The sequence below is a fragment of the Mirounga angustirostris genome, unplaced genomic scaffold (genome assembly GCF_029215605.1).
Source record: "Mirounga angustirostris isolate CCGP_5_RB_7025 unplaced genomic scaffold, mMirAng1.0.hap1 SCAF_2, whole genome shotgun sequence".
NCBI lineage: Eukaryota > Metazoa > Chordata > Mammalia > Carnivora > Phocidae > Mirounga > Mirounga angustirostris.
Genome location: NW_026991710.1, coordinates 39,598,491 through 39,614,410, shown reverse-complemented (window position 1 = coordinate 39,614,410; position 15,920 = coordinate 39,598,491). Strand labels below are relative to the sequence as shown.

The following is a 15,920-nucleotide window of genomic DNA, read 5'->3' as shown; positions in this document are numbered from 1 at the left end:
AGCTTCCCACTGAGCAAGGAGCCCAATGTGGGGCTCAACCCCTGGACTCTGGGATTGTGACCTGAGCCAAAGGCAGACACTTAACAAGTGAGCCACCCAGGCTCCCCTCTATCTTATGCAGACTTCATGTAACTAGAGCTTTCTCTGAAACGTCCCCCATTCTATTGTTAACCTTTCCCTACCAGTTTCTAGCTAGACTGGAGCTGACCTTTCTGGAAGGGCTGCCCCATTTTATCGAGAGAGAGACAGACAGTGAACTTTGTTGAAATGAATAGCTTAAAGTTTAAAACTTTTGAAAATAAATAACGTATTTGAAAGGAAATAAAAAAAATTGTCTAGGAACTTATTTTGGTTAATTTCCTTTTTTTTTTTTAAACTACGTAGCTCATTTCTTGGTAATTTATGGAGGCAAAACCATTTTTCCCTCATAGGAAATAAAGAAATACACGTTGATATCTCACTTTAAAATATGCTTTGTGTAAATGAGATGACACACATGAAAGAAGGCACCTAGCACAATGTTTAGTCTATCTTTTCTTTATAAAAGGAACAAACACACTTTATTTTAACGAACTCGAGCTCAGTAGAGATGGGATTGGGAGAAGTACCAAACTTTTCAACACTACCGGTCTAAGCTGAAGTGATGATGGCCATGTCTTAGGTAAGTCAGGTTGGCACATGAAATAGCTCCCATGACTGGTCCCCAGAGGGAGAGACCTCTCAAGTGGATGATACTGTATAGACTCCATGACTCTTGGTGGCAGACTATCCAAACTGATGTTGAGAACTTCCTGGCTTGGAATAAAAGCATTGGGGAATGTGTCTGCTTGAAAGACAGAGAATGAGAAAGGTAAAGTGTAGAGGAGAATCTGTTTCCTGAATGTTGTTCAGGGGTGTAAACTTGCAATTAGTAGGTATAAAGGTCTTGGAGATCTTAGGCACCATAGGGTGAATACAGACAACAAGATTGTCTTATAATCATCGAACTTGCTAAGAGTCTAGATCTTAATTATTCCAACCACAAAAGAGAAATGATAATTATGCGATAGAGATTCTATCTCTACATGACAATCACATTATAATAGATAACTATCAAATCAACATGTCTCCCCCTTACATTTACATCGTGTTATATGTGAAATATATTCCAATAAAAACCACACACAACAAACTTCTATTTCTATTTCTGTAATGAAGTTTCTCTTAGTGAAAGTATGTCCTTTGGCATGCATGTCCTTTGTGGAGAGAGGTATTACTTACTTTGTTTTCCCAAATATCAATTATGTATCTGTGCATCTCTCTATATATTGGTATATACACACACTAGATACACACAGAGACCCACATTCACACAGAATTAAAACCCTACATATATTCCTAACATACTATCTCAGGTGTAGCTATTTCCGCCTCCCATGTTTTATCTTTCTTGCTCTCTTAGACCACTATGTGAGCACTCCAAAGAACACTGTGAGTCTGTGCTTGGGATCGTGGGCCTACAGTGGCCTGAAGACACAGATTGCAATCAGTTTCCAGAGGAAAATTCAGACAACCAAACCTGCCTAATGCCCGATGAAGCTGTGGAAGGTTAATTTTTAAATCAATTACTATGGGCTATCTAACATGGATGACTCTATCATCAGCTACCTTCTCAAGGTTCTCTGTTGTTAGTGTTCTTGTTGTGATCTAGTTGTCAATCAGGCTGCATGGGTGAGTGAATCTGTGAATTTGGTTACATTGCAAACCTTGGTGCTCATTTTAAAAATAAATTGCAGAGATGTATTTAATATTTCAGGTATTTATCTTATCCATACTCAACTCATAGAGCCCACTATATGTGCATGCTGCTTTTATACTAAGGGGTCCTAAGGGTAGTGGTGAGCATCAAGCCCTGGTTACTTCAAGCTGAAAGCATTTAGAGACCTTGGCAACATAGGATCATCAGGTAGAGAAATGGAATCAGGGACCTGCCCACCATGAGGGAAGGATTAGAACAGGAAACAATTTTGGCACATTAAGGGCAGCTGGGTAGTTAGAAGTCTTGGCTCCTTGGGCTACTTCAGGCTCTGGCGGTCCATTCAGTGGACATGGTTGTCCATTCGGGAAGGTAGTTAAATACTGGAAAGCCTAACGACACTAAACAGCTGACTGGAGAGATGATGCCAAGGATGAAGGAGAAAGATCCTGATAAGCAAATGGAGAGAGCCAACTTAACTTTGGTTGGTTCAGCTTTGCGGAAGACCATCGTATCTTCAAGAATAGCCCCTTGACAATAGCCCACACATAAATAGATAAATGAGCTGATGGCTCCAGGCTTTCTGTCTAAGGAAAATAACATGGCTCATTGCTTTGAACAGAATGCTCACCTAGTCACTTCAAGTGTGGCTCTGGACGGTGTGTTCTGGCTACCAGAAGATGTGATGGCCAGGCTGACTGTGACGATGACAGTGATGAAGAAAACTGTGGTATGTGTGAAATGACACTTTTCTTGAACATACAAGAATGCCTGGTTAGGATAAAGGACTGTATATAAAAATGTCAGCTGTTTACTTATGGTCATAAATGGTGATGAGGATTGAATGCTAATGCATTTACTTTTAATATTACCAAATGACAAGGTATGAAGCAATAGGTGTTTTTCCTGTTAACTCTGTTGATTTTCCCTAAGTTATACTTCTGTTTATAACCTTGATGATATATGTGCAAATCCTTAGTAAAACGAGAAGCACTTCACAAATGTAAGGGATTATTTTTATTATTAGAGATACAAAGCAGTTGTCACCTGTTTAAAGTCAGAACGATAGTGTCTTTGCATATGATTTCCATGTTGTTAAGTAGGCATCTAGATACACAAAGACAGAGTTCAGGCTCCAACATTCAAATTTAATTGGAATTCATTTTCATGCCCTCTCTGATTTTTGTCTCTGTCAGCAAAGGATAAAACTCTTTCCTACATTTCTGCACTGAGTTCCAAAATCACCAATGGAAAGGCCAGAAATGCCAATGGTAATTTGAGTGGAGCTAATTCCCATTTTATTTTCCGGCAAACCTCTGTACTTGTAACCTCAGAATGTGTCAGGGAATAGAAAACCGGCAATGCTCTTTACTAAGCAATATTCTGGAATAAAGCAAAATGATTGAAAGGCTATCCAAAGAATAGTTTGGTTATGATCATTTACCTTGTTCTGCTTATAAATGAGTTGACACTCTTTGTCTTTAAAAGCACAAAGAGCAATACATCTTTTGAAATAGTTTTATTCTTTTGGCCTTTGAGGTATGAAATATTTCCTTGCTTCCCAAAATGAATTTTCCGTAGTAGACATTGCCCTTCTGGTCTAGACAAAATGTCACAAGCAATAAACCAAAATCCTATCAGTTGCTATAAATATGGACAAGAGCATCCTCTAGAAAATTAGACCTGTCAGAATGATGGTACAATGGCCAGGGGTAATTTTGTTAGAGAAGAACATCCAGTGTTTTGAGAAGGTACTGTTGTTTGCTTGTTTGTGGTCTTTATGTAGAGAAATAAATCCACTCATTGAATATTCCTATATAAATGACTTACTGAGAATCTATTGGATTTGTTTGCTAAACTATGACTGCAATGGATTATGGTATTCTGAGATGCAATTTAAAATGGATTATCTTTGATAGTTTAAAGAGATTACATGGTACTCTACTGGGCTGGCGAGGCCTAAATCTGTATGTAGTAGGGGACTAAATATTTGAGAAATGTAAAAACTTAGTTTTAAATGGTCTGAGTCTTTGAATATATTCTGCAAAAAGAAATGCAAAGCACTATAGGGTTTAAATGATCCTACATTGTCAGGTTTCTAGGTGAGCCGTTGAGTTTTTATCAAGACTTTATTCACGCAATTAAAGGTACAGCAGAATGATAGAGTCAGTGGTCTAATCCCTATCAACACTCAATATATTGGTGGCACTACTGAGAGAGAGCTCTAGTGAAGGAAAGTGAAGAGTGGGAGAGAAATTAATTCATTTGGAGTTACATTAATTGCTCCAACAGTGTTCACTTATGAGAAAACTCTCATTAAGTTTTTCAAAGTGACTGATGATAGAAATTTTACATATATTTACCTTTGGGATATATGCACACATTTGAATGGGCATGTCCAGTGGTCTGGGAGAATGAGACACTTAAAAAGCAAATGAAGAAGTCACGCTGAAGAGGGCCTAACGAAGGACTATTGGGAAATCATCCAGTTCCCACTTGTCATTTTCTCAGTTGTCCCTCTATTCCCATGGGCATGCGTGGTACCATCTGGTGATGCGAACACCAGCCCCACGGAAGCTGAGTTTCAGCCCAAGCTTCACATGTTTCTGATTTATTCTGTCCACTGTGGAGTTTAATGCATTTAAAGGCTTGGGCTTTACTGAATAATGTGATAATTAACTATTCAGTCTGACACACTGCAGATCCTCCAGAACTTCTAAAAATAGTATGGGGTTTTCCTCTTAAAAACAATACTTGTTTCATTTATCTATAAAATAATTGACATGTTGGAAATTTATTTTGTATTTCTTTGGCAAATCTGCAGGAGGAAAACATGGTAGCCCAAGCACACCGTTTATAAATATGCTTTTAAGATACAGATTTCCCCTGCTATCCGAAAGTAGAGCATTCCGATGAAAACTTTCACAAGCCAAAATTATGTAAAGTGAAGAAGCAATTACCATTATGTGGTAATGTGGAAAAAATTTTGACTGTTTCCAGGCCCTAAAAATATCCTTCCTTAGGCTTTTCTAAAGCTACCACACATCTTGCTAATGGATGTACAAAATAAATCGAGATAAAGCAGAGTTGCCCACAAAGGTCAAAACTATGGTGGCTTGATGCTGAGATGCTGAGTGTAGTTCCCCGGGAAGGCGCCTGGGGGCGCTACTCGCTGCTCCGGGTGCACGCTGCCTGTGTAAAGCCTCACTGCCAAGCAAATGCTGAAGCTATTTTCCTTCTTCGCTGTTTTTCGTAAAAGCGAAAAGCTTCTTTGGCTTTCATTCGGTTAGAGAAAATAGTTACTAACGTAGGTCTTCCGTAAAAGCGAAGTGGCATGATGCGAACTTTCGAAAAGTGGGGAATACCTGTATATGCATTAGCCTTTAGCAATGGGCAATGTTGCTCTGAAGGGTCTCCTGCTTTTGTGGTACATTTTTGTTGTTGAGGTGGTTTTGATGGTGTGATCGCTAACGTAAACAACCGCTGAAAACACTGTCGGTGTTTTTAGAGATGTTTTCGGCAAGTATTTGGAAGAATTATACAAACTGGAACACATCGTTCCAGCATCGCTTCATGGGAGGGAAGCCTTGAAAAATGGGAGCAATTTACAGAGTCACCGCTGTGTCAGGACAGAAGCACTTTGTCGTCTTAGAAAAGGTTGATGGCTTATCATTCATTGAACGTATATGCTCTATGGATGGAGCTGTGTGTAAAACTAGCAACCTGATGACAAGTTGATTTTCAGCGTAACATTTTCCAAGCACTGATACCTAAGCAGTGAAGGAAAAGGTGAAGATCCGGTCAAAGACGTGAACAGGAATGGCATCAAAGAAAGGACAGCTGAGGGAAATAACAATGGGTTATGTAGAGAAATAAATCCACTCATTGAATATTCTTTGCCTTCATGAAGAGATTTGAGTTGGTGAGACTGAGGTTCGATTTTGCTCGGCCGGTGTCCACGATTTGGGTGGGCTACCAGCAGAAGCAAGGTGGAACCTGGGCCGTGGTGTGAGCAGCGAGTCTTCTAATGGGGGCAGTTAAAGGAGAATATAGTGAAGACAGTTTCATTATATTTACTAGAGAAATAAGACCCTTTATTACACAAACACAGCATCACAATTACTCATTGATCACTACTCTATATAAAAGGGTATACACCATATGGAGAAAGATAGACAACAGTACAAATCCCCAAGTGTCATTAGGTGCCTTTCTGTTTATCCTCAAATGATTAAAAATCATTTCATCCTCTATCTTTGATCTCCTCTAAGGCTCCAGTAAAATAAAATCTTTAAATATAACCTTTTCTTGGGATCAAAGCACCTTTAGGCTATGTTCAAAGCCTCTGACTCTGATATTTGTGGGCTGTACAGCTTGATTTTAAAAGTTTTCCAAAAGACCTTTTTTTCTATCCATTTGGACCCTTAAAAGTATTTGTACAACTTCTCACAGAGGATGGCTTACCTGGCATTTTTAGCCAATAGTAGTCTCCATGCCTAGATTTCTCTTTGCTTGTGGAAAACCCTGACTTTGCTCTGACTAGTCCATATCATGTCAGATACCCACAAATGTGCTTTCGGGATGAATCTTCGGGATGGATCTCTAATCACTCAGTAGGGTTTAATTTTTCCATGTTAAGGAAGGGACATTCTCCTTCCCTTGAGGTATTTTGCTACTCGGTTAATTGCTTTGCTGTCTTATTTGGCATCTTGGGCAGGCAGCCTGAAATGGCAGGGAGGGCTCTGTGTAGACCTAGCCTTGGATTTAAATCTCAACTCAGCACGCAGAGGCTGTGTGACTTTTGGCCAGTCACTTACTCTGGGCCTCAGTTTTCTCACCTATAAAATGTAGAGAACACCCAGTTTATCTTCCCAAGCTTGGAATGCTTATAACAGGCTTTATTCATTCCTCAGAAGGCAATAACTAAGCACCCATCTGCCACAGTGCTAGGATATCCAGGAAACGACTCCCCTCAAAGGTCACCCAGGGGTCTCCCTGGGGGGGAGGAGTCCTCTCTTGCTTGATCTGGTCTCTGGCAGACCAAGGCCTTGGGTTTGGCAGAAGAGAGCAGGCTGGCCTGTCGTGTCCAAAACAAGAGCCGGGCAGAATCCCTGGTTCACGTAGTAGACACAGGCAGCCGGGTGGTGTTTCATCCTGAAGGTAGTGCTTATCTGGGGGTACAGGTCCCCATCTCCGGGATTAGTCATCAAAGGGGGCCCCCAGCCTGTAGTTTAAAGCCCTTTCCACCACCCCATCCTGCCTCCTCATTGGGTCCTAGGCCGGCGCATGCTGAAGAGGATGATATGGGGATGTCACCCCTAAACAGGGGAGGAGTGGGGAGGGGCTGCTGAGGAATTGGGAGCCCTGTGGTCTGTACTGGTGTTGCTGCCCCTGACGGTCAGGCCTGAGACGGGTGGGGAGGCAGGTCCTCTGTTGGGGCTGCTGTAGGTCTGCTGCTGATCCTTGAGATTGGGGCTCCATCTCCCAGGGTTGCATGCTCTGGAGGGGCCTTCCCACCCGCTAGGCCTGAGCCTCGCTGCTGCAGCTCCTGTCGTGCACCCAAGACGGCTAGATCCAGACCGTTCCAGCCTCAGCCAGTCCAGGACCCAGATTCATCTTGCCCCTTGCTCTTCTGGCCTGTTCCTCCCTGAAGATACTTTTTATTTCATGAAGCTCAAATTAGCAGACCTAATGAGCATACCTCCTCACCCGGTATTTGCCTGAGAGATTTTTCCAGGACAAGAAGCATCAGCTTTAGGATGGTTTGCTGCCTTTACCTATGATGACAACTTTTTTGGTAGAGAAAAAAGGGTGCCCCAGCTCAGGTGGGACCTGCCTCTGGTCGGGGGAGGCTGAGGGATGGTGTACATGAAGAACCCAGCACGAAGCTTAGCACACTTAGTGTGAAGCAGCATCTGGTTTGTCTGGGATGCAGGTGGTTCATGGAATGAGGGACAGTTATTGCTGAGAACAGGCAGGTCCTGGGCAAGCTGGGGTGACAACACCGTGGGTGTTGTCTTTATCTCTGTGCTGGGGTGGTTGTGATTCTGACTTCAACAGTTATTTGGTTTCATAAGCGCAGCTGTGTGAAACACCCCACCCCCTTCATACTTGTCTTTAATTTTTAGTGGAGTCATACTCTTTTCATTTTAAAGCATACATTTAAAACAGAATTACACCAAAGATGTCACTTTAAAGGGACAGTTTATTTATTCCTTCACATAATAATAATGCTACCTTCCATGTGACTAATGTCTTGACCTCTTCATCTTACTTCATTTATGTTCACCCTAACTCCACAGAAGAGGTATTAGGACACATGAATTTTTATTAGAAAAGAGAAGATCCAGGAGGGTAAGTTAATGCTTGTAGAGGACTCATTTAATCTGTAGAGCAACCCTATGTAGCAAGCATTATTATTACTATTTTAGAGCTATGGAAACTGAGGTTCAGAGAAGTTAAGTAACTATCCAAGGTTGCACAGCTAGTGAAATCAGAGCTAGGATTCAAATTCAGGTATCTGACTCTAATGCTGTCCTTCCCTTGCTTTCTACCCCTCATGCACATGGTTCATTCTCATTTTACAGAGGACTGCAGCTAAGGACTTGCACCTGGACCCCAACTGTGATTTGGAAACATTTATTTATTTTCTCTAAATCTCAGTTTCCTCACTTATAAAATACTGATCATAATACTGACATTGTGGTATTATTATAAGAATTAAAACTAATTTATAATGTGGATACATAGTGGATAGTGAATATTATCTTACTATTATTATTATTACTGAGGATGCAGGTCTTACTTATGTCCCAGAAAATCTACTTTTATGGTTTTTCATCAGCTCATTCCAAAGGTCCAAGTTCTCCAGATTTTAGGAAGGGTAGCACGTGAATAATCAGAAAGACTCATGTTGTTTTCTCTCATTCTTTACTAACAAGTGGTATGGTTTGTGACAAGACTGTTAACTGATGTCTGTATCTGCTGCTAGATGAGACTCCAGATAATATCCCCATGAGTTCCTGGAATAGATATCTCTGGGCCTAAGACCATTCCAGATGTACAGCTAGTGAAACACTCTCACTGTTTATTTCCTATATTTTTGAATGGTGAAACACTTTCAATCTAATTTTAGCTCATAATAAAAATTTCTAGTGACCTATTTTGATAACTCTTTTCTTTTTTTAATTTTTTTTAAAGATTTTATTTATTTATTTGACAGAGAGAGACACAGCGAGAGAGGGAACACAAGCAGGGGGGGTAGGAGAGGGAGAAGCAGGCTTCCCGCCGAGCAGGGAGCCCGATGCGGGGCTTGATCCCAGGACCCCAGGATCACGACCTGAGCCGAAGGCAGATGCTTAACGACTGAGCCACTCAGGCGCCCTTGATAACAATTTTCAGTGAGAATTTTGAAAAAAGCAGATTTTTTCTTATAACGGGTTCCAAGAAACATGAGTCAATCATCTACAAAATTTCTCTGAATTATTTGTAGTAGGTCAAATAGGAAATAGCATTTTTAAAGAAATACCTTATTTGATCACTGCTTTGCATTTCACTCACCTTAAACTGAATGATACTTTCCCGGAAAGGGAAGAGACTTTTGGTTCCTTACATGAAAGGAAGTTCCATTTAAAATACATGTGTGTTGAAGGCCTGTCAAGTGCTAGCCGCTGTTGTAGCATGGGGGGAGGGGAAAGGAACCCAAAGATGAATGCCGTGGGGACTCTTCTTCATGCACCTCGCAGCCTGGTAAGGACATGGATCCCACTGGAGTGACGAGAACACATTAGACTCTTGGCATGTTTTAGCAGATGTGTGAAATGCACTGCATTTGATTCAAATGGCATTTTTAAGTTCATTGCAAGTTCTTGCTATTTCATAGGCAAATTACAGTTCAAGCTTATAGTCCTGATCTCGTGCAAATTACGTTCATTTCTCATATTAGTTGATGAAGTTGATCTTCTCAGATCTCTTAGACTATGTTACTGAAGTGACAGCTTTTGTACCTGGCTCTTAAATTAGTTTTGTAGGTATTTGGCAGAGGAGACACCTCTTAGTAAACACACAGATGGCCTTTCCATTTGTTGACTGAAATTACATTTTAAGGTAATATGCATTTAAATCACTAGGTTTTGGCATATTTACTTAAAAGCATAACTTATCATTTTATAGATGAGTCTTATATGTTAGCAAATTGACTCAGAAAGCAAAAGGAACAGCTAAAAATGAGCATTAATGTATAGTTACTTTTTCATTTTTTCCCCATTTCCCATATGTCACTTGATCTTCTCTTAGGAGAGCTGTCCTATTTATATGGCAGTATGGAGATTATTGAGTATTTCTACTCTCAAAATTACCTTTTTCATAGTATACAGAAGTCAAGACTTTTTAGGAAGAAAGAAATCATGCCTTTGTGCTATAATTTTTCTACATTGCTTGATCAAATTCATCATTATTTTGATGTCTATGTCTATTGCAAATAACCTTTTCTTCTGTCTCTAGGCTGTAAAGAGAGAGATCTTTGGGAATGTCCATCCAATAAACAATGTTTGAAGCATACAGTCATCTGTGATGGGTTCCCAGACTGTCCTGATGGCATGGATGAGAAGAACTGTTGTAAGTGCCTACCTGCATTGCTCAACACAACTTTGTTTATGTTAAACACGGATTAGGGCTCATTTTGAATATAAACTAGAAATTTGGAAATATGTATCAAAAGCTTGTAGTATGTTCAGATCTTTTGACCGAAACTCCACTTACAAAAATACATGCAAGGACATAACCAAATGTATGTAAATTACATGCATGGTGATATTATTCTAGCATTATTTATCACATGCAAAAATTAAAACACCCCAAATATCCAAAATGAGGGGACATAAAATACAACCATAAAATTAAATAATATACAAACGTTAAAAATCAAATTAAAAGAATAATTCCTCCTGGGTTCATTAAATGTCATTAGTTGAATGAAACAAAATATAAAATATTATGTGCACTATTGTCCTAAGTTTTTAAAGTACATATAACCATGCATAGAAAAAGATCAGAAGGTCACAAGAAACAGTTTACAATGATTATCTCTGGGTGGTGGGATTGTTAAATTTTTGTGCTTTTCTGTCTTTCCTACATTTTCTAAATGAATGACCACCACTTTTAGAACCCCCCCAAAAAATTATCTATCAAGATATTTTATCTTTTAGTAACAGAAAGCCCAACTCAGACTGACTTAACCAGTGAAAACATTTATTATATTTTATTACCATATGTATCAGATATGTCTTGTATTATCATATTTTAAAGTCAAGTGAAGGATGGATTCTTGAAGCTAGATGTGGGAGTTCAGCACCTCTTCTGTGATTCTTTTAGTTCAGCTTGACTTCACGCTGGTTCTACGAGGGTCAAAAGATGGCTGCCAAGAGCACCTGCGGTGCTGTGCTTCCTTGATCATATCCAGTGGGAGGGAGTGATGATCTCGCCCTCATGTCTGGACTATCACTTAAGGATTCACTCAGATTGGCCAGGTTTGAGCAAGGTTCCGGCTAGCCTTCAGGGATCTTTGTATGGATTAGAAAAGATAACCACATAAATAGCTCAATCACAAAAAGAAGCACCCCTTAGGGAGAACCAATTAGAAAAGATGCTGTTTCCTTCAGGCTGCCCCTGTCCTAGGCTAGGATGCATGATCTGGCCAACAGGGTTTGGGTGGGAACTATCTTGGAAGGCACAACCCATGAAATGGTAGGCCAAAACTCTGATTTTGGGTCACATGTTTACTGTTGGACTAATAACTTCACCCAGAAAAGAAAAATAGTTGTGGTTAGAAAATGCTTTGTCTGAATGACACTAATCAGGGTCTTCTGGGACTGTGGGGACCTGAACAAAATCAGGTCCCCTTAAAAAAGGAGAAAGAAAGGAGATGGATGTTAGGTAGGCAATTAAAGAGTGTCGCTATAATTTCTTTTTTCTTTTTTTTTTTTTAAAAGATTTATTTATTTGAGAGAGAGAGAACAAGCGGGTAAGGGGCAGAAGGAGAAGAGAGAGGAAGAGAATTTTAAGCTGACTCCCCACTGAGAATGGAGCCAGACACAGGGCTCAATCTCATGAACCCTAGATTATGACTGAGCTGAAATCAAGAGTTAGATGCTTAACCAACTGAGCCACCCAGGCGCTCTGATAGTAGAGATTTTAATTTTTTATTTTATTAAAGATTTTATTTATTTATTTGACAGAGAGAGAGAGAACACAAGTAGGCAGAGTGGCAGGCAGAGGGAGAGGGAGAAGCAGGCTCTCCGCCGAGCAGGGAGCCAGATGTGGGGCTTGATCCCAAGACCCCAGGATCATGACCTGAGCCAAAGGCAGCCGCCCAACCGACTGAGCCACCCAGGCGCCCCAGTAGAGATTTTTAAAGAATAAACATTATCCGTATATGTGGACAGAGCTTGTTTCCATCCTGTGGTTTCTTCATTCTGCTCAGCCCCAGTGCTTGGCTCAGGCCACTCCAGACTTCAATCCCATTCTCTCAATTCCTGGAATTTCTGCTGCTCTGGGTACCACTTTTTCAAGCCTAGTGTTAGAACTAGACAATGCAGTCACTTGGAGATGGTAGCATTGTTTAAATGCTTGCTATTTGACTGGATTGGCATCTGTGGTATGAGTTTTTACCAATTCTGTTATTCTGTCTTGATACCTGTTCGGAGGCCCCAGTGACCACAGCTTTCCTACCTTACACGCTCCTGGGACAGATGATAATGTGCATCTTAGTGAGACTCACACTCGTTTCTGAAATGTTTCCGTCTTCTTGCTTCTTGTTCCGGTGCCAGCATTTTGCCAGGATGACGAACTCGAATGTGCAAACCATGAGTGTGTGTCCCGTGAGCGCTGGTGTGATGGGGAAGCCGACTGCTTGGACAGTTCTGACGAGTGGGACTGTGGTGAGCTGCGTGTTTCCGCCGTCGGCTGCATGCTCTAACACTCGTCAGCCATTGAAGCTTGATAAAGCCTAGATGACTTCACAGAGTTTACTGACCAGTTTCACCTGTTTTGTTTAGTGATGATAAAAGCTGGTGGTAGATTAACATAACATAATAAAATTAAATTTAAAAAAAAGAAAAAAGAAAAAAACACACGCCAAGGCTTAAATGTGTGTAAAATGTTATGGAGTCAATTATAAGCCTTATGTAAGTTACATTTGGAATAAAAGTTTTTATTACACTGGTGTAAAAAAAAAACAAAACCTGGCAGTAGTGATTCATATATGTTGTTTCCAACTCACAGAACATCTCCCCCTAAATTATCTTGCTGTTTGAAATGTCTATGTGATATGTAAAAACATTTGGGTTCAAATTGTTATGACCATGTGACTACTAGAATACAATTTTTAAATTCTTTTTTATCACCCAGCTTCAACAATTACCAATATTCTGTCATTCTTATATCATTGACACCTCCTAGAATAGGGTATTAAAGTGGATCTTCCATCTTCCCTGTAGTCTTGCACCAGATCCAAATGAGACGACTATCTATCTAGTTCCTCACATGGACAAGACTTAAAAGTACCTCCCACCAGACCTCCAGTGTTACAATTTGTAAACTTGAGTTTGATTAATTCTATTTTCTATTTCTATTTCATTTTTTCAGTCTCCCACCACACTGAGAGCAGTGCTTTGCAGAGGGCAAGCATTCACCAAATGGTTCTTAATTAAAATAAATAAAAACAAATGTATGCAAGTGAAGCGAAAGCATGTAGAGTCAGCATTTGGTTTCCTGAGGAGAAATGTTTCTAATTAGGATTTTCCTTTTTTTTTTTTTTTTTGTTCTCCTCAGTGACCCTCTCTAAAAATGTGAGCTCCTCTGCGTTCCTGACGGCTCACAGATCTGCCATAGAATACCACGTGTGTGCGGATGGCTGGCAGGAGACGTTAAGTCAGCTGGCCTGCAAGCAGATGGGTTTAGGGTAAGGTCAGTAGTTTGTAGCACTGACGAATTTCTCAGAGGGCTTCGCGGAAGTTGGCAATAATATCTTCCTTCTGAATGCAGAGTGAGTTAGTGCTCTCCAGTAGAGCCCTTCAAAGCATGGGAAATGAATCAGGTGAGAGCACCGCATTTAATTACAGGCACCTGCTTTGAAGAGACTGGGTGAAAACCTCCTTTGATAAAGCCTCCCGCTACAAGTAAATGGAAGTAATTGTATTTTAAGTACTTCTGAAAGGAAATGCTTTTGGGATTTGTAAAAGCACGAAGATGGTTTCTTCCTAGCAACTTGGATGGGAAAATCTTGAGATTTTTCTCCCAAGAGGTTATTGAAAATTCCTTTTTAAGCAACACACATTTTTTTTTAAAAGATTTTTTTTTTAATTTATTTATTAGAGAGAGAGAGAGTGAGAGAGAGAGCGCAAGAGGGGGAAGGGTTAGAGGGAGAAGCAGACTCCCCGCCGAGCAGGGAGCCCGATGCGGGACTCGATCCCGGGACTCCAGGATCATGACCTGAGCCGAAGGCAGTTGCTTAACCAACTGAGCCACCCAGGTGCCCAACACACATTTTTTAATAAGTTGAGAAATAGGACTTAAAGTTGATGGTATTTCAGTTTACCCTAAGTAATTCAGGAAATGTTAATCAGGAAATAGTTGACCATTTTTGCTCCTTAGTAGAATGAAAAGACACTAACTCTGGCTTTGATACAAACAGACTGAAATCGATATTTTGAAAGTTGGATACTTGCTATTTTGTGGGGTTTTCTTTTTCAGTTCTATTGGTGATGAAAAGCAGTAATTGAGGGTCTTAGATGTATATGTGAGTGTGTGTATTCACATATTTTTTTTCTTTTCAACTACTGATGTATGTGAGATTTGGGGGGGAAATGTTAAAATGATAGGAATCAAAGATAAAGGAGTTTTAAAATTCTAGAGTAAAAAAAAATTGAGTAAATGTCATTTCCCAGGATTCCACTGGACAAACTTGAAATAATTTTACAATAATGAGTGATCCAATTCTGGGATAGCAACTAGCAGCACATTTTTGTTCTCCCCGTTTGAAAAATGTCCTAAATCCCAGTATCTTCAGCCCATTTTTCCCATTTAAAGTCCTACATCTTTGGAAAGTTGAGTAACTGGTGCTAATCTGTAAGAAAAGAGCTTTCAAATTTGCCAGAGTGGAAAAATGATATTTACCAAGATCCATTAAATTATACTTCATTTTCACAACATCCTTATGGTGTCTAAATGAAATGGATGTGATTATGATGAGAGATAAATGAAAAGTCTTTTGAATGAGCTTTATTTTCCTCTCACCAAGACACAGGTTATTTCTTATTATGAAAACTTAATTACATAATGATTGAAAATTCTACTGAGAGTTCTGAGGGAAAGTTGCAACCACAAAGATTTTGCCAGCAGAAAAATTCTTTTGACAAGTCACCCTGTTCTACTGCAAATAGGAGGGAAGGGATCTTATTTTAAATGTTCTCCTTGATATTACTTTGATTTTTTTTTTTTGCATATTGGATTTACATTTTTTATTGTAATGAAATATACATAACAGAAAAACTCAGCATCTTAACCAGTGCAAATTCCATGGCATTTAGTATATACACAGAGCTGTGCAACCATCTCCATTATCTGGCTTCTTTCACTTAGCACAATGTTTTCATGCAACTATGGATCAGCTCCTGTTTATGGCTGAAAAAGATTCCATTGCATGGATACACCACATTTTTAAATCTGTTCATCCAATCATGGACACTTGTATGGTTTCCAGCTTTGGCTATTCTATGTGTATTGGATTTTTAGAAAGATTCTTACTCTATTTGCTCCATTTCCTTACAATAGTGGGAAAATGTTATTTTAATATATTAGACATTTAAAATCTAAAAGGACATTTAGATTTTATTTATTTATTATTATTATTTTTAAAAGATTTTATTCATTTATTTGACAGAGAGAGAGACAACGAGAGAGGGAACACAAGCAGGGGAGTGGGAGAGGGAGAAGCAGGCTTCCCACTGAGTGGGGAGCCCGATGTGGGGCTCGATTCCAGGACCCTGGGATCATGACCTGAGCCGAAGGCAAGCGCTTAATGACTGAACCACCCAGGCCCCCCCAGATATTTTTTAAAGATAACTTTATTTCACAGAAAGGCTAGGAAAATCTGAGAGAGCAGTGTGGCTGGAAAACCATAATTATT

At 39.9% G+C, this 15,920-nt stretch overlaps 1 protein-coding gene across 1 annotated transcript in view; it reads left to right on the top strand.

The window, feature by feature from the left end:
- Positions 1 to 15,920, top strand: part of CORIN (corin, serine peptidase) — a 201,733-nt gene that overhangs the window by 140,232 nt on the left and 45,581 nt on the right. Inside the window, exons 11-15 of the mRNA XM_064582039.1 lie at positions 1,442 to 1,587; positions 2,358 to 2,465; positions 10,238 to 10,351; positions 12,562 to 12,672; positions 13,565 to 13,694. Of these exons, the coding sequence (XP_064438109.1) occupies positions 1,442 to 1,587; positions 2,358 to 2,465; positions 10,238 to 10,351; positions 12,562 to 12,672; positions 13,565 to 13,694 (609 nt within the window). The remainder of the gene's footprint in view (positions 1 to 1,441; positions 1,588 to 2,357; positions 2,466 to 10,237; positions 10,352 to 12,561; positions 12,673 to 13,564; positions 13,695 to 15,920) is intronic.